The 18,959-nt window shown below is 37.2% G+C and overlaps 1 protein-coding gene and 1 long non-coding RNA gene across 2 annotated transcripts; one reads left to right on the top strand and one right to left on the bottom strand.

Annotated features, from left to right (window-relative positions):
• Window positions 1-858: 858 nt before the first annotated feature.
• LOC140678841 (uncharacterized) lies at window positions 859-3,867 on the bottom strand. Its single transcript, XM_072913318.1, has 6 exons — window positions 3,665-3,867; window positions 3,350-3,568; window positions 2,693-2,868; window positions 2,234-2,308; window positions 1,725-1,839; window positions 859-980 (listed from the first exon to the last, which is right to left on the bottom strand). Exons 2-6 carry the CDS (start codon window positions 3,465-3,467, stop codon window positions 859-861), a joined length of 606 nt encoding a protein of 201 aa, XP_072769419.1. The 5' UTR covers window positions 3,468-3,568; window positions 3,665-3,867.
• Window positions 3,868-9,698: 5,831 nt separating this feature from the next.
• On the top strand, window positions 9,699-15,724 carry LOC133608271 (uncharacterized). Its single transcript, XR_012050503.1, has 5 exons — window positions 9,699-9,818; window positions 9,931-10,035; window positions 10,284-10,331; window positions 10,539-10,599; window positions 14,299-15,724. It is a non-coding gene; the product is annotated as an uncharacterized lncRNA (long non-coding RNA).
• The last annotated feature ends 3,235 nt before the right edge of the window (window positions 15,725-18,959 follow it).

Consider the following 18,959-nt stretch of genomic DNA (forward strand, 5'->3'; position numbering starts at 1 on the left):
TGGCATTTTTCAGCTCGATAAAGAGAGTGATGTCTATCATTTAATCAATGCAATGGATAGTCAACACACTGCATACATTGCATATCACGCGTTTCTATGCTGTAAGGCACTTGCACTGCTTGACGCACACAAAATCATATGTGGTGCAATCATGCCAGGCTTTACGAACTGCAACAAATCTGTATCAAATTCTGACAGTGCATGTACACTATTCATTAGCTATATAGAAAATCCATTCAGTGTGTGAAATATTTTTCAAATTATTTTCAGGATTTCACTTTCTTGTGAATCTTGTTGTGTACTTGATGGGTGTCCCCAATGGCGTTCGAACAATCACGAAAGTGCATTAATAGAATTCTAATAAAAATATTTAACTTCAATCTGATTGAAACCATATCCACATCGGGAAGGGGATCTGACACATTCCCTATCTAAAAGTCGTTCACTTCTCAACTTGCAGCAGAACTCACGGAAATTCCCGACGCTAGTTGTTAAATAGTAAGGCGGAGAATGCCGATATAAGATATCAAACGAGAAAAAGGTGTAGATATCCGTGCGCTGCGGTTTTTGCTTTGTCACTTGATGTTGGTTTCCGACGAGATCAAAGTTAATGTGACCACCCATGCCTATAAATCTGTCAAAACGAACATCTCGCAGTCAATTCATGGACCAAGCAGACTGGAAGCTATGGATATCTATACTTCATGCCAAACGATCACGGAACGACTTGGAGATAGGAAAAGGGTCAGATCCACTTCCCTGATGTGGATATGGTTTTAATCAGATTGATTTAACTTATACTCACCAATAATAGCAGATACTTTCTTGTCATCCAGTTTTGGTTTCTCACGCTTATCCTTAAAAGCATTGGATTTTTTTCCTGTCAAGCTCCTCTGGCAGAGCGACAGCAGGACGTCGAGCTGATAGTATTGTTGCCTGACGTGATAAGTCGTCCATCTTCATTAGCAGGCCAGGAAGTCCTTTAATAGAAAAAAGTACATTGTGATGCAGACACAATAAAAAAAAAATACATTAATAACATGAAGCTGGCGATATCCAAACCGCTCGGCTCTAACCCCAGCTATCATAATGTAAGGGTATTTTGATAGGAATCTTGTTCAAGTCAAGGGAAACATGGTAAGGAAGCAATCAAAGATGAAAAATATATATAACCATATATATTAATTCATCCTGACCACGCGAAGATTTAATATTTGTCGGTCAAGTATTAATCAGATATCCAGCTGAGACAAAATATCAAGAAGGAAGGGACGTAACTCTTGCTAATATAAGAGAAACACACAAAAACGGACGGACAGACAGACAAACAAGTACCATATGTCCTCCCCTTATTTAGAGGGGAGGACATCACAACTTAGGATGTTGTATATGCAACAGTTCTGAAATTATCCCAAATCATAAATGGATTTTTATTGGAAAAAAGGGGCATAACTCTGGAAAATATTGTCCGAGACGACTCATTTTCGATAGGCTTCTTGTTACACTAAGATAAATAGATGTAACAAGTTTGGTTTCCGTACATGAAACGATTCTGTAAATATTGCGGTGACGGATGGACAGCCGTACATGACGACAATACCCGTAGGCCAAAGTTAGATGAAAATACAGTAATAAGAAAGTTATTTCATACATCGACATGTAAGCATATTTTCCATCAACCTATGATAATTACAATAACATACTTCTAGAATAAGAAAACCTACCTTCAACAACCCTCAATGCATCTCGAAGGGATTTGTTTTCCTCTCTCAACTGGAGGACTTCCTTCTTCAGGGATTCCATTTCTGTACATGTATCTTTCGGTGAAGTTCTTCCCAGCTGAAAATGTCAAAATAGTAAATCAAATGAAATAATTTGTATTATGATTAATTTGGGCGCTCATATGTTTTCCGGAAGCAATTTGTCCTGGATACGGCCCTGACAGCACCATATAAGTTTTACATGTATAAGCAACCTTGTAGGCACATTAATTTGAATATGCTACATGTATATGTAGCAGTAAGCCATTCACACAGTAGGCACTGTTCATCAGGTATTTGTAGTGTTATTTTCATATAAGTAAAAGTATAAACTTGTGTTTTAAACCAGTTGCCAGGGATGCAATTTTTACGTCCTCGATTTCAAATGAATGCTAGGCACTTGTGATTGTTTGCCTCGAGAGGGTGCTTTGATTAACCAATAAAATCCTATTCTATTCTATTCATGTACTCACAGCAGCAAGTTGGGCCTTCAATTGTGCCCGAGCATCATATCCCACAGCTGTACGGCTTACTTTCCTCTTTTTCTTCTGAAAAATCAAGATTAACAAGAAAACGTGTTCAGTTCTTTTATATGCCATTGAAGTGAAGAAATATGTTTGCAGAAATGATAGATTTTCGAGTACATGCAGAAAGTCTGTCAACACCTCAATTTGTCTTGAATATTATTCTGTCTGAGTTGGTCGAATTGAATCAAAATATTCAATAACTTTAAAGCCTACAATGAAACATGATTTGATTAACTTTTATGATAAAGAAAAACTGACAAGGTACTTCAAAAGTATGGGATTGAATCCTACAAAACCTCACACAGTTGAAACACCACTGAAATAGTGAGTGAGTGAATTAACGTTTAACGTCGCTTTCAACACTATTTCGGTCATATCGCGACAACACCACTGAAATAAAAGTACCTGCTGTCTGTCAGATAGAGTCTCCTCAACACTTTCATCCTTGCTCTCACTGTCTGATGACCAAGACTTTGGCTGTTTGTTTCTCTTGCCTCTGCCATATTCCAAATCACCAGTAAGGGGTACATCCTTGCCATCCTGAGCGGCTTTCAAATATGGCGTCAGTTCACGTGTGTCTTCTGTGTAAAAACAAATATGTGCCACATTAAGCTAAATTAAACTGTACAGTTAGTCATACATTTCAGCAGCAGATTGTTATCACTAAATTACTTTGGTATACCTACAGTTCTGATGATTCAGAAATTCACCTCAGCGAGAAACAAATTTCACCTTACTTTCCCTTATTTACAGGCTTACAGCCATATTAAAAAATTGTCAAGGTTAAGTCTGTACTATCATGACAATCACCTCAGCATTGCAGATTGAAACATTTAGTATACCAGGGCTGCACTGATGAGAAATTACTATCAATCATGTAAGAAAAAAAATTATATTAATTAAATTTAACTTTACATAAACAAAGTCGAAAGTTCAAGGTGTAAAATCAGAAGTACATTAAATATATCTATATTAAATATATCTATATTTATATGTACTTCTGGTAAAACGTATACTTTTTACTGAATTGAATTGAAAAGTTTTCAACTGTTTATTAATTACCACCAAATCTCAGAATTCTTGCCACGTATTTGGTTTGTGACTGCTTCCTTCCTCCTGCTTTGTTGAGTGGCCATGGAACTTGGACTTCTTCATCACTGTCCCAATTTTCTCCATTCATCTTCTCTCGAGAACCGCGTGGTTAATATACTATATTTCGTCTCGATGATCATCCTCCCCTTGCTTCCGTTTGGCGACCTGACTGGGGGCCAAACTCCTTCTCTGTGTGATCACACAAGCCTGACGTTACAAACAATGGAGGGATGATAATAATAATAATAATAATAATAATAAATTAGGCTAGTTTTGCTAGCTCACCATTTCCGCCCGTGCCTCGAAGCTGCTGTTTGGCTCAACGTTAGCCCGCTTGTGACGTCTCGCATCGCGCCTAGAAGACCCTAAACCTAAATGTGATGTTTAAGCCAACAAAGTTACCGTCAATGAACTCCGACGTGACTTGGGCAGCTTAGAAAGAGCGAGTGAAGTCAACATGGACGTTGTGGCCGCCATCACCAACTCAAACTGCCCGCGAAATCTGCTTTGCAACTACGGCAAGCGCGAAGGGGAAAAATAAATAATTTTAGAAAAAAAGTTGATTTGAAACATATTCGCACTTATTAGTGTCGGATATGAGAAACATTGATACAACGCGATTATTACCAACTATACATGAATTTGGTTGTGATTGCAGCCTTAAAACAGTTTTGTTATTTTATAACAAAACGAGAGCAGTTCTATCTATCGTGTTGGGGGGGGGGGGGGGGGGGTTGTAATGTTACGGCGGGAAAAGTAGTAAACTAAATATAACATTGAACCATGCTTTTGAAAATGTATACATTTAAATCCTGGCAAATACTGACTTTTAACAATATAAATTGTTACTTACATGAGTTCGGTAAAGTGTTTTCCTATTGGGCTCCGTGAAGAAACGTGTCTGGGCTTGTTCTTCCACAGCTGCATGCAGGTACGTGGGCGGGTCCTGACGTTTTAGGTCTGATTTAAACCTTTGAACTGAGTTTTGCTAAATCAATTTATGTTGGAAGTCCAATAAAATTAATTTTATCACATAAAAAAGTAAGTTACGAAAATATTCACACTTTTTACTTATAGATAACTCAAAAACTCTAAAAATAAAAATAAATTGATTTATTGGAATAAATATACTTTTAAAAATAAAGTCTGCCGAAGTTCTGGGTGTCCGCCTTGAAATGACACCTCACAATTTTAAATGATACAAAATTAACATTTTCATAATTGAGGGAGACATCCTGCATTGTTCAAAAAACAAGCTCAAATCTGGTGAATCAACTTAATGAGATTAATCAATGCTATGGTGATAGCGCTGCTGCCATTTTATAGAATTTTATTCCATGGAACAATCTATAGAACTTTCAGCAGATAAAGGATAATGTCTATAGAATTTCTGTTAGACATTCTATAGAATGCCCAGTTCTATAGAACAATCTATAGACCTTTCAGCAGATAAAGTAATGTCTATAGAATTTCTGTTAGACATTCTATAGAATGCCCAGTTCTATAGAACAATCTATGGACTTTTCATCAGATAATGTAATGTCTATAGAATTTCTATAGGATATTCTATAGAATTCCCAGCTCTATAGAACAGTGAAAAGACCTTCCAGCACATGAAGCTGATGTCTATAGAATTTCTATAGAATTTTGAATACATATTCTATAGAATCTTCAGTTCTAAAGAAATTCCGACGAAATTCTATAGCGTTCTATATATTTCTATAGAGATTCTATAGAACATTTTTTGCAGGGATGTCTTAGTTTATTTCATGACTTCTCTCATTTTAGGTAAGTTATGTCATCATGTTTTATAAATACTCTTGTTTTTGTGGTGATAAGTATATATTTTCGATAGAATTCCATGTTGATATGTTTTGTAGGTTGTACAGTTTATTAATATTGGTATTTCTGTAAGGTGTTGTTGTCAATGATGCATTTATTCATTTACCTTTTTCGTACAAGTTTCTTTAAAAGAAAAATAGTTAATATCCCACCAGGCAGTAGTGGTTCTATACCAATTTTATGGAATTACAGGGGGAAAATACACTGTAAACTGTTTAAAATGTTTTGATTCAGATTTAGTTTGTTAAAAATAAAAATCTTGCATTATGATAAGACAAGCAGGAAGCATATCTCCAACATGTAAAACTTGTTGAACCAGTTGACTGTACCAATGTTTTGTTTAGCAAGAGCTTTCAAAATGTGCACCTTAATGCAGATTAATCGTTTATCATTAATAAAATGATTTTAAAAACTGTACACACTGAACTCATCTGCAGCGCAGAAAGACTCAAAATCCCCAAGATGTCTCTGGCAATGAATTTTGGGCAGTTAGTCCAAGTAGGGGAATGTGGTGGTAGTGGAAGAGTGGAATGCCTCTCATAAATGGGCAAGGCAAGTTTATTTATAGAGCACAATTCGTACATAACGCAATTCAAAGTGCTTTACAGAAATTTACAAGAAAGCAAAAATAAAACCAGAATAATTTTAAAAGTAATCATAATTCAAATTAAAACAATAGAACAAAATCATCATAAAAACAATCATCATTTAAAATAAAATAGGATGGATAAAATACTTTTAAAGTTGTCTTATGAACAGTTAAATAAAAATGTTTTTAGCCTGGATTTGGACATTTCTAAAGGCGTGTCTCACATCTTCTGGAGGATTATTTAAGATTTCAGAAGCACAAAACTGAAACACAGCCTCGCCATACTTTGTACTGACTATGGAAACCAGCAGGAGACCACTCCCTGAGGTTGTCAGAGCCCGAGATGGTTCATATGGTTCTAACATGTCACAGATGTACTTTGGCACAAGACCATGAAAAGACTTGTACAAAAGGAGAGCTGTTTCTCTGAGCAACACGAAGCCAGTGCAGAGACCTAAACAGTGGACTAATATGGTCGTATTTTCCTGCTTCTAGTCAGGACTCAAGCAGCAGCATTTTAGAGAGCCCAGTGAGAAGGCCATTACAGTAGTCTAACCTGCTGGGGACAAAGGTATGGATTAGTCTTTCTGAGTCTGATTTATACATTATTCCCCCGGTTTTGGGCACTGTTTTTCAGATGGTAAAAAGCTGCTGATGTTATTGACCTAATGTGACTGTTAAAGTTCAAGTCTGAGTCCATTATTACCCCCATTTTGCCCACCTGATTATTAGGTTTCATGGAGAGGGTCTCAAGGTTACCACAGTTGCCGATCCCAACAATGTGGTCCATGTAGGACTTGAACCAGTGAAGGACAGAACCAGATATTGCTACCATGTCTTCCAAATTGTTAAACAGGAGTAAGTCACAGAGTTGTTGGTGTACAACTTTTTCTAGGACTCTGCCCAAGAATGGCAGGTTGGATATGGGCCAAACTTTGTTCATTTCTGGGATATCTAGACTACTCTTCTTTCAAAGGGGTGTAATGACAGCAATTTTAAGGCCTTGGGGAATGTTCCAGTCTGAAGTGAGATGGTAACTAGATGAGCAAATTGTGGTAACAAACTGCTCAGCACAGACTTTAAAAATCTAGTGGGTAACTCATCAAGATGACATGTTGATGGACTCAGACTGTGGATGATCTCTTCAACTGTTTTGTCAGTGACAGGAGTGAAACATGCCAGCTCTTTTTGACTATGTAGCTGCAGAGTGGCTATATATATTTTCCCTTGTTTTACACAAAGTCTTGTTGGGGTGCCCACATCTACGGTCACTTTCAAGGTTTCTCATTGAGTTTTTTCTTGCCCGGATTTGGGATCAGATCCAAGGATGTCGTTGTGGTTTGTGAAGCCCTTTGAGACATTTTTGATTAAGGGCTGTATCTATAAACTTTGATTGATTTACTGATTGCAAACATTTAACTTTTCTTTGTAAATCTCATAATAGACTTGGAGCTTTGACTTTGACAATTCCATTCAGCTCAGCGGCACTCACTTTTCTGTGCCGAGAACAAGTCTTTATTTCTCTGTGGCGCCTTTTGCCTACTTTTAACCATTCTAACTAAAACATTTACAACACTTGATGTATAAAAGTTCAACAGATCATCAACATGAACATACGGGGCATTTTCAAACCTAATCATTTCCACAAACTGTGTCCGTATGCTGTCATTTTTAAGTCTTCCCCGAACCTATCTGCTGGTTTGGGTCTACCGACAAGTCAAAGAAAACACAAAAACTATCCGATAAAGCAGCATCGACAACATTCCCAAGACTCTTGGCAATGATCAAATCAAGAGTGTGCACATTGCTGTGGGTGGACTCCTTTACATCCGAGTTAGACCAAACATTTCAAGGACAACACTGAGTTCTTTAGCATGCCTGTCATTGGCTACATTGCACATTTAAGTCCCCTGTAATGACCAAACCATCAAAAACAGTGCACATAACTGAAAGTAATTCCGTAAAATAATCAACACATTTTTTTTATTTTTTTTTGTAGTTTGTAAATAGTAATACAAGGTATGGATGATTGTTTTATCTCCATTTTGAATGATACATCCTCAAATGATGGCAGAAGGCAGCCCAGAGAGCCAATCAGTGAGCTTGTGAGCGGTCTAAAAAGACAAGTTTCAGCCTGGGAGGCTTTTTTCCGCCTGGCGCCAGTGTTTGACTTGTCTCCATTTAATAGTGTTAAATTGTTTTCGGACAGTAAAAAGTGCAGGTGACAAAGACTATGTTTACACTGCAAGCCAATGTTGTCCAAATCTGATTTTATTTCAATCTGATTTTTTCCAGCTGCCTGTTTACACTGCAAGTAAAATGTGATTTTTATCAGACTCCAGTGTAAACGTGCAAAGGCCCCAATGTGGCCCCAATGTGGCCTCGACGTCACTTGCATACACACTTCGATAACGTGAAAATAAAGGAAGTTGACCGGAAGGATGTCGCTACGACTACAAAATAAAATAAAAGTCGCAAAACCTTAAAAAGTAGTGTTTTTTTTACGTGAAAGTAAATGAAAGTAATATAATGTATGAATGGATGTATATAGTGAAATATATTTGGGAGGGATGTAATGTTTTTATGCTTGTTAAGTAGAGGAGACAGGGACATAAGTGTGGATCTACAGGAGCTTTATTTTTCAACTCACATGTAAGCAAATGTGCCACAGCGTCAATTCCGGCCCTTCAACAATCACTATATCTTCGGAATCAAAATATATATTCATATATTACATATAGCCTATTATTTGCGCACTATTGACAAGTGATGCAACGAAAATGTGGTCGTCTTAACTAAAAATTGAAACCGTATGTTGTGATGAAATATCCATTTCTGCTGGCGACTGCGTCTTTCCGGCGCACACAAATTCATGTAGCTCGCCCAAAGCTGACGAAAAAATCAGATTCAGGTCACATTGTGTTTGGACCGAAGTCACATTTGAAAAGATCAGATTTAAAGCACTTTGGAGCGTTTAGACTGGAAATAAAAATCAGATCCGTGTCACTTGAGGGCAAAAAAATCTGATTTGGTGTGCAGTGTAAACGGGAACAAAACCTGCATGCCAAAAACTTTGAAGTGCAGATAACACGTTATTTGTTAGTATGGTAATTACTCTCATTACAATCGTGCAAAGTAGATCATGCTGTGGTTATTGGAACTGAAGTCTCTTTTCTGTGTGGTTTTGTTTATAAAAAAGGGTCATAATGGTGCACCACTACAGCTGAAGACTAGTTATCTGTTTATGTCCCTTTCACAGTTTCTGCACAGGATGTGAAATATTTCCTGAAGGGTCAGGACATACACTTGATGCCATCCATCTCTGAACAACCTATTGAATCTATCTGGCTACATAATGAAAATGATGTGGTATGGTTTACTGGCACGGAGGACTATGTGCCTTCTTCATACAAGAACAGAATCACTCTGGGCCGGGTCTCTGCAGAACTCACCATCAAAAACGCCACATATGAAGACAGTGGAGTCTATCTCCTAGAAAGGAACATAAACAACAAGCCTGATACTTTCCTGTGTACAATTGAAGTTATAGGTAAGTTTACATTTCCATTCATAAACATTTTAACACAAATATTGAGCAATATAAATAATAACTTGTCTAACCTAGGTTCATTAACAATAGTGTTGATTGTGTTACATTTGAGCTCAAATGTGAACACGACTCAACACTACATGAATCTCCACCCCAAAAACAAAAAAAACATCTGACCTCATGTTGACCATCCTTCTGTTTTCTTACAGACAAAGTATCCAAACCCAACATATCCTGTGAGATGAGCGACACAAAGCAGGCGACACTTGTGTGCTCAACAGAGTCCAAACATCCTCATTTATTAAAGTTTAAGTGGAGCTCAGCAGGAAAGGAGCAGACTGGACCAAATTTAACAATAACTGTCAGGAATGAAGATGATGATCAAGTTTATCGTTGTGATGTCAGCAACCCTCTGACCAATGAAACGGCTTCATTCACTGCTAAGGACTGCTTCCTGGGTAATTATAATCAATAATGATGGCTGTGAAATGGTGGTTGTACATATTTAAATCTTATTTTGGATATAAGGTACTTTAAAAAGTTGAGTTTGACTTTTGTTGTTCTGTGCAGGTAAAAAATCAGATGCTCTACTGGTTTTCATCCTATACTTTATCTTCATCAAGCTGGTCATCATCTTGTGTTGTGTTTTATACACAAAACGTCAACATTTAAAAGGTACAGAAACTCAATATAACAAAGGACAAAACACTTTTAAAAATATTTGAATGATTTAAACGATGCACTCTTTCATCCCATGAAGATAATTAAACTGTTGATGATGAATTAATATCATGTACATTCAAAAATATTTTAAAAGTAATACTTTTTGTGTGCACAACCTTTAAACCCACATCACGCTTTATTCCTGTCTTTTTCATGTCATTACATATTATGAAATGTTAATTTTCTCTTTGATCTTGCAGCACTTTTGGATAAATATATTTGGAACAGAAGACCAAGTGCAGTAAGAGGTATGATCCTTAATTATAGTTACATGTAATCTTTTCATATTCACTTAATTACAATTGACTTAATCATCAGCAAATTATCATATTAGTTATTTATTTAGAGTTATTTATTCAAATGTAATTAATAGCTTTTTGGGATGTTAGTAGTTTTCTTACCTCGCTAACATGATTGGAATGTAATTATCTTTGTGTTGTTGTTTGACGATTCAGTGTCCGGACAGAGTGATGAAGATGAATAAACAGCAGAAACCAGAAGAAAAGCTTGACTCAGGTAAACTAAAGTTGGTACCATACTTGCCAACCTTGAGACCTCCGATTCCGGGGGCGGGGGGCGTGGTTAAAAGGGGAGGAGTAAGTTTACAGCTAGAATTCACCAAGTCAAGTATTTCATATATATATATATATATATATATATATATATATATATATATATATATATATATACAGGTAAAAGCCAGTAAATTAGAATATTTTGAAAAACTTGATTTATTTCAGTAATTGCATTCAAAAGGTGTAACTTGTACATTATATTTATTCATTGCACACAGACTGATGCATTCAAATGTTTATTTCATTTAATTTTGATGATTTGAAGTGGCAACAAATGAAAATCCAAAATTCCGTGTGTCACAAAATTAGAATATTACTTAAGGCTAATACAAAAAAGGGATTTTTAGAAATGTTGGCCAACTGAAAAGTATGAAAATGAAAAATATGAGCATGTACAATACTCAATACTTGGTTGAAGCTCCTTTTGCCTCAATTACTGCGTTAATGCGGCGTGGCATGGAGTCGATGAGTTTCTGGCACTGCTCAGGTGTTATGAGAGCCCAGGTTGCTCTGATAGTGGCCTTCAACTCTTCTGCGTTTTTGGGTCTGGCATTCTGCATCTTCCTTTTCACAATACCCCACAGATTTTCTATGGGGCTAAGGTCAGGGGAGTTGGCGGGCCAATTTAGAACAGAAATACCATGGTCCGTAAACCAGGCACGGGTAGATTTTGCGCTGTGTGCAGGCGCCAAGTCCTGTTGGAACTTGAAATCTCCATCTCCATAGAGCAGGTCAGCAGCAGGAAGCATGAAGTGCTCTAAAACTTGCTGGTAGACGGCTGCGTTGACCCTGGATCTCAGGAAACAGAGTGGACCGACGCCAGCAGATGACATGGCACCCCAAACCATCACTGATGGTGGAAACTTTACACTAGACTTCAGGCAACGTGGATCCTGTGCCTCTCCTGTCTTCCTCCAGACTCTGGGACCTCGATTTCCAAAGGAAATGCAAAATTTGCATGGTTGGGTGATGGTTTGGGGTGCCATGTCATCTGCTGGTGTCGGTCCACTCTGTTTCCTGAGATCCAGGGTCAACGCAGCCGTCTACCAGCAAGTTTTAGAGCACTTCATGCTTCCTGCTGCTGACCTGCTCTATGGAGATGGAGATTTCAAGTTCCAACAGGACTTGGCGCCTGCACACAGCGCAAAATCTACCCGTGCCTGGTTTACGGACCATGGTATTTCTGTTCTAAATTGGCCCGCCAACTCCCCTGACCTTAGCCCCATAGAAAATCTGTGGGGTATTGTGAAAAGGAAGATGCAGAATGCCAGACCCAAAAACGCAGAAGAGTTGAAGGCCACTATCAGAGCAACCTGGGCTCTCATAACACCTGAGCAGTGCCAGAAACTCATCGACTCCATGCCACGCCGCATTAACGCAGTAATTGAGGCAAAAGGAGCTCCAACCAAGTATTGAGTATTGTACATGCTCATATTTTTCATTTTCATACTTTTCAGTTGGCCAACATTTCTAAAAATCCCTTTTTTGTATTAGCCTTAAGTAATATTCTAATTTTGTGACACACGGAATTTTGGATTTTCATTTGTTGCCACTTCAAATCATCAAAATTAAATGAAATAAACATTTGAATGCATCAGTCTGTGTGCAATGAATAAATATAATGTACCAGTTACACCTTTTGAATGCAATTACCGAAATAAATCAAGTTTTTCAAAATATTCTAATTTACTGGCTTTTACCTGTATATATATATATATATATATATATATATATATATATATAATAAGTAATACTTGACTTTAAGTGAATTCTAGCTATATATATATATATATATATATATATATATATATATATATATATATATATATATATATAAGAAATACTTGACTTTAAGTGAATTCTAGCTATATATTTTATTTTATTTTATTATATATATATATATATACATATATATATAAATTAAAAAGATATTTGAATTTCAGTGTTCATTTATTTACACATATAACACACACATAACACTCATCTACTCATTGTTGTATCTATCAAATACACAGTAATGAAAACACAGTTGTTCTACTAACTGTACTGTGCTTGCTGCTTACTAAAAAAACAACAACACTTAACTTTCATTATTTGAATAGCCTTTGTTCTGCCATTTGTGTACTGGCGAGCGATCTCTGAATCCGGGAACATATCCTTCACGGATTTGTTGTAGACATTCGCAAATGAGAACGGGATGTTGCGTCCAGCTATCAGCATAGCCATCTTTGTCTCGGCATAAATTACACCCTCGAGACTCCATTTAGCGAGGTGGCCCATAATACTGGGCTGTGACCGGTGCTGCGTTGCCGCCGCTTTGTGCTTCACTGACTGTTCATGAGTGACTATATCCGTTCGGCCACCATGTTCAATGGAGAAGTCTGATCTACAAAATTTAGCGGCAACATACCCCTTCCCCTTCGTACTGTCCTGGATAAACTGAAATTCGTGTTTCCATTCGTTTTGGAACTTACAAGCGTATTTCTTCATCTTACTCATCGTCGGCGTCGCCATGGCTGTAACTTCCTCGTTCTTCTGCTTCCTCCCCTTGTTGTGTGCGCAGTTGTGTGCGCTCTAAAAGCTGTAGATGTTATAACGTGATTGGGCAGGCACGCTGTTTATATCGTGGGAAAGCGGATCTGAAAACAGGCTGTCGACACGTCACTCAGGTCCGCATGGAGCTGGAGGGGGCGTGACCTCCAGCTGCGGCTGTAAATAGGGAGATTTTCGGGAGAATATTTGTCCCGGGAGGTTTTCGGGAGAGGCGCTGAATTTTGGGAGTCTCCCGGAAAATTCGGGAGGGTTGGCAAGTATGGTTGGTACACTTATGTTCTGATTCATGATCCGACTTGTGTTCTTAGTTTAGACTTTGATTTTCAAATAGGTTTGCCGGGATCTTAATAGTTTCCTTACTTTGCTAACAAGTTTGGACATTTTTGTGATGTTGCATGTTTGCCAAGTGTTTGTTTCAGTGTTCAAACAGCGTGAAAAAGAAAACACTTTCTTCCTCGACAGAGCACAAACCTTTTTTTTTCCAATCGGAGACAGAACGAAAAGTTTACTTTAGAACAAAAGGACAAATATAACTGAGAAGATTTAAAGTAGTTAGTTACCATGTTCTGCTTTGTGATCCGACTTATTTTTTCATTGACGTATTTTCCCTATTATGTACCAACTATATATTATGCAAAGAAATCAAACAATGTACTAAAATGATCCACTGTAAGAAATTGTTCAAACTCACAGTGTTTATAAAGTACAAGGAAGAAGAATCCTGATAAACATATTGAACCTTTTTAAAAAAGGAGAAAATCTAATTTATTTTATAGAGACATCAATGACTGCTGTTCTACAAAAACTGTGTGCAAACACTTGATATATGTAAATAAACAGTTACAAAATATTTCAGTGTAAATAACTAATTTTCACAACGTATATATCTGGGGCTTATATATCGGTGCGGCTAATATATGGAAAAATCGTTTTTTCCCATATTTTTTAGAAAAATATTTGAAAATGTGCGATTTATACTCCAGTGCGGCTTATAGTCCAGAAACAATTTGTATTTTATATTCTGAAGCAACTCCAGTACTAAATATACAGTAGACTGCTTCTTCTAATCCTTCTTTGACCTCCACAGACATGAACACTACCACTCTACTTGAGGATACCAGAAAGGATCAGCAAGTTTATGGAGGAGAAAATGTGAAACATGAAGATGACTTACTGAGTCAAGCAACACTCATCAACTGGCGAGTAGAAGTTATCAGAACAAGCAACACAGGCACTTTAAATCATGTCACAATGAGAAAAGTCCCCTCCTCCGCTTCTCTAAAAGAGGAAAACATTCATTAATAATGAATCAGGACTCCTGGTGTCAACACCACAAACCCCTTTAATGCATACCTTATAGTAATTGTAACCAGGCCTAACCATGTGTCATTATTGAACATTTACAGATGATTATTGATTATGTGAGCAGTAAAGATGATGACATTACTGTACATGGTGTCCCATACATTTCCATACACAGGAAAAATTTACCTTTTTTTTATCTAAAAAAACAACCCAACATGTTTTCTGGCCATCAGGATTATTTAAAAGTGTTGGTCTTTATTCAAATGCATCTTCTAGTATAATTGTTTTTAATTATTATATTTTTTTACATAGTGATCAATAACTTACTTTGAGATTTGTAAGTGAAGATGACCAGCAGATATTTAAGTAATTATTTTTTATTAACAAACAAAAAAACGACAATATTTAAGTGTAGAACATATGCAAAATTGAAAGAATAAATACAATTAGCCATAAAGGGAAGTGACTGTCCACAATAAAATGACGTGGCGGGCCACATTAGAATGATATGGTGGGCCAGAAAAAAATGATTTGGCGGGCCAGATTTGGCCCACGGGCCTTGAGTTTGACATCTATGTTCTAGGTTATCAGAAGTATAAAAGAGTACAATGTTAAATGTATGGAAACTTATGGTACACCATTTATAATGATACAATCATGTTATGATGCTGTTGAACCGTCTATGATCAAAAAGTGAGTTTAGTTTTATATGCACTTTAGATTTGCACTCTCAGGATGTAGGAGGAAACTGGAGTAATGAATTGCAGACTATAATGTTGTCATGGTAACCACTTGGAAATCGTGCAGACCTGACACCTACCACATGTGATGTAAATAACATTATTAAGTATTTGCCGTTTATTGTGTCATTGTCAGGCAGATGAACAACATTTTGTCTTATAGATGTTTTTAAAACAAAATGTGAGTTGTGGAAACTTACATGTTCTTAATGCTCTGGCAAAACAAGAGCATTCCCTTTGTTTACTATGAAATAAGCTATCAAACCAAAGGCTACAAAAGTTACAAAAATGAATAGCTCTCTGCCATTGTTTCGTTGTTGTTGTTGTTGGAGACTTCTGCTGTACACTGTGGCTTTCTGCAGATATCAGCATTGATTGGCAGTAAAGAAAAATTAGGAAGTTAGGAAAAATTATCTTCATTTCCCAGTAACGTGGGAAATGTTAAAGGATTGTCTCAAAATATTCCTGCAGTGCATAATTATTGTACGATGACAACTCACATTATTGCTTTCTTTTCTTTTTTTTTTTTTAGAAAAAAAGATACCTATGAACAATATATTTGACTTTATTCCAATAGAATTGCATAGTTTGTCTTAAGTTTTTTCTCAGAATATTCCAAAAAAATCTTGTATCAAAACGTTTTCTAAAAATACTGCAACTTTTTTTGTAAAAAATATGACTTTTCACAATATGTTTAACTTTTATCATGTAACATAGCATATATTTTTCTTTTTAAAAAAAAGGTAAACTTTTTTCTTAAAACATTTTTTTACTTACAATATTTTTACACAATTCTTGTAAAACAATTTTTTTTGACATTATTGCATTTTTCAAAAAATATATAGATATACACTCACAAGATATTTTATTTTTAATCCTGCAAAATAGCATTTTTATTCGTAAAATGTTAACTTTTTTCGTCAACATATTTGGACATATTTCTTGTACAACTTTTTCTTCACAAAGTTACTAATTTTTCCTAAAAAAAAAAACTTTTTTTTAAAAATAGTTTTAAAAAGTAGTCTTTTTTTAGGAAAAATTAGTAATATTGTGAAGAAAAGTTGTACAAGAAATAGGTCGAAATATGTTGACAAAAAAAGTTAACATTTTACGAAAAAAAATATGCTATTTTGCAGGATTAAAAATCAAATATCGTGTGAGTGTGTGTATATATATATATTTATTTATTGAAAAATGCATCCATCCATCCATTTACTACCGCTTATTCCCTTTGGGGTCGCGGGGGGCGCTGGAGCCTATCTCAGCTACAATCGGGCGGAAGGCGGAGTACACCCTGGACGAGTCGCCACCTCATCACAGGGCCAACACAGATAGACAGACAACATTCACACACTAGGGCCAAAATGCAAAATTGTCCAAAAAAATGTTTTACAAGAATTGTGTAAACATTTTGTAAGAAAGAAAATGTTTTAAGAAAAAAAGTTTCTTTTTTTTTAAAGAAAAATATATGCTATTTTACATGATAAAAGTTAAATATATTGTGAAAAAGTCATATTTTTTAGAAAAAAAGTTGCCGTATTTTTAGAAAATGTTTTGATACAGGATTTTTTTCAATATTCTGAGAAAGAACTTAACAAGACAAACCATGCAATTTTTTGGGGAATAAAGTCAAATAAAAAAGAAAGAAAGAAAGTAATAATGTGAGTTGTCATCGTACAATAATTATGCACTGCTGGAATATTTTGAGACAATCGTTTAAATTTTACAATGATTAAAGCATTGTGAAAAAATATTGTGGAAAAAAGTTTAGTTTTTTTACAAAAATAGATGTGTATGTCATTGTACAACAATTATTCACTTTAGGAGTATTTTGACCAAAGGTTGACATTTTACAAAAACATTTTACAGAAATTAAAACACTATCAAATAAAAACATCAATCTAAAAAGTCAATGGCAGTTTTGCAAAACGGCGCTTGGATATTGACTACATAAAAAATAGTATTTCTACTCAGATCAGACATATTTACAGCTACTATTACCTACAGTTCTACAGCAACACAACAACTCTCTGTAGATGTATGAAACATCCCTCTAGTCAGGCAATCCCCTCCCACTCATCTGAGCATTAGAGTGGTCCACCACATTTTGATGTCATGGGTGCATTTACAAAAAAAAAGAGGGCTAATTGTCGGTTGTTGAGTGGTACTTTTTAAACTAATAATAACCTTTTGGCTGCCTTCTGGGAATTGCAGGGGGGTTACAAAACCCTGTGAGTTGTCGGTGTTAGATAACTCCAGGGTGAATCAATAGGTATTTTACCTGTACTTTTACTTAATTGACATTGTTTTTAACATTTTAATAACGTTCTGTTTTGTTCCTGCTAACATGACAGTGCACAGCTGTGTAAGCAAACCAAACAGGGAGGAGGTAGACGATGGGAACGCAGCAATGCTGCTTAGTACTGGTATTACAGTTACGTAGTATTCCAGTCCTGGAGCAAAGAAAAGTTCATTTTTATTGATTTCCGGCCATATGAAGATGAAATTTGTCAATATCTGTGTTGTGTGACAAATGTTTTGCACTTTTCCTTTAGCCGGGTTATTGTCACTTTGCCACTGTTGTGTTAAAACAGTCATTGTATATATAAGCTATAGTGTATATTTTAGTCTTTATTTGATATTATTATAATATTATTTAACTTCCTTTATTTTCATGTGTGTCCAGTCAGTGTCCTCCCCCTCGTTTTGTACATCATGCCGCAACTTTGCAAGTATGTCTGTATGTATGTATGTATGTATGTATGTATGTATGTATGTATGTATGTATTAGAGATGCGCGGTTTGCAAACACAACCGCGGAGTCCGTGGATTATCCGCGGATCGGGCGGATGAAATTAAAAAAAATAAGATTTTATCCGCTCGCGGGTCGGGTCGGGTGGATTAATTAGATATATATTTTTTTTTTTTTTTTTTTTTTTTTGCGGGTGGCAGTTAATCCAATTCGGAAATATATATACATAGTTAAATGTTGTTACCCACATACGAAAAACGAGCAGGCACCTGCAGCATATGCCACAACAGAAGAAAAAAAAAGAAAAGAGATGGACACTTTTACGGAGCGGAGAAGGGACGCCTCGCCGGGGTCCGGGACCGAGGCCCCTTCCCCCGAGAGGGCCCCACCGGGAGCCGTAGCTGAGGCGATCCGCGAGAAGGGCCCGACGCACGTCCAGGGTCACTACCGCGCCCACCGCACCGACACCCCGCCTCGTCCGCCTTCGCCGCGGCCGGCGTCACGCGCAGCAGGTAAGCAGCTTACCTGCCCGCCACCCCCGTGGCCGGGGGCTCGTAACAGGGGTCACTCCGCGCGCTCCGCCCGCGCAGCTTACCTGCCCGCCACCCCTGTTGCCGGGGGCGCGTAACAGGGGTCACTCCGCGCGCAGTGCGCTCACGAAAGGGGTGGGGCTCACCCTGGTTGATATAGAGAGCAGGACGGTGGCCATGGAAGTCGGAACCCGCTAAGGAGTGTGTAACAACCCACCTGCCGAATCAACTAGCCCTGAAAATGGATGGCGCTGGAGCGTCGGGCCCATATACCCGGCCGTCGCCGGCAGCGAGACGCGCTTGGAGGTGCGCTCAGCGCGGCTCCCATATGATTGCGCACTGGTGTGCGTCTGGGTCGTGACAGCGTGGCACGCGAAAGTCTGTGCTGCGTTGGATCAGTCTCCTTTCTTTAACAGGCAAA

Source organism: Nerophis lumbriciformis, linkage group LG06 (genome assembly GCF_033978685.3).
Source record: "Nerophis lumbriciformis linkage group LG06, RoL_Nlum_v2.1, whole genome shotgun sequence".
In the NCBI taxonomy this organism is placed as follows: Eukaryota; Metazoa; Chordata; class Actinopteri; order Syngnathiformes; family Syngnathidae; genus Nerophis; species Nerophis lumbriciformis.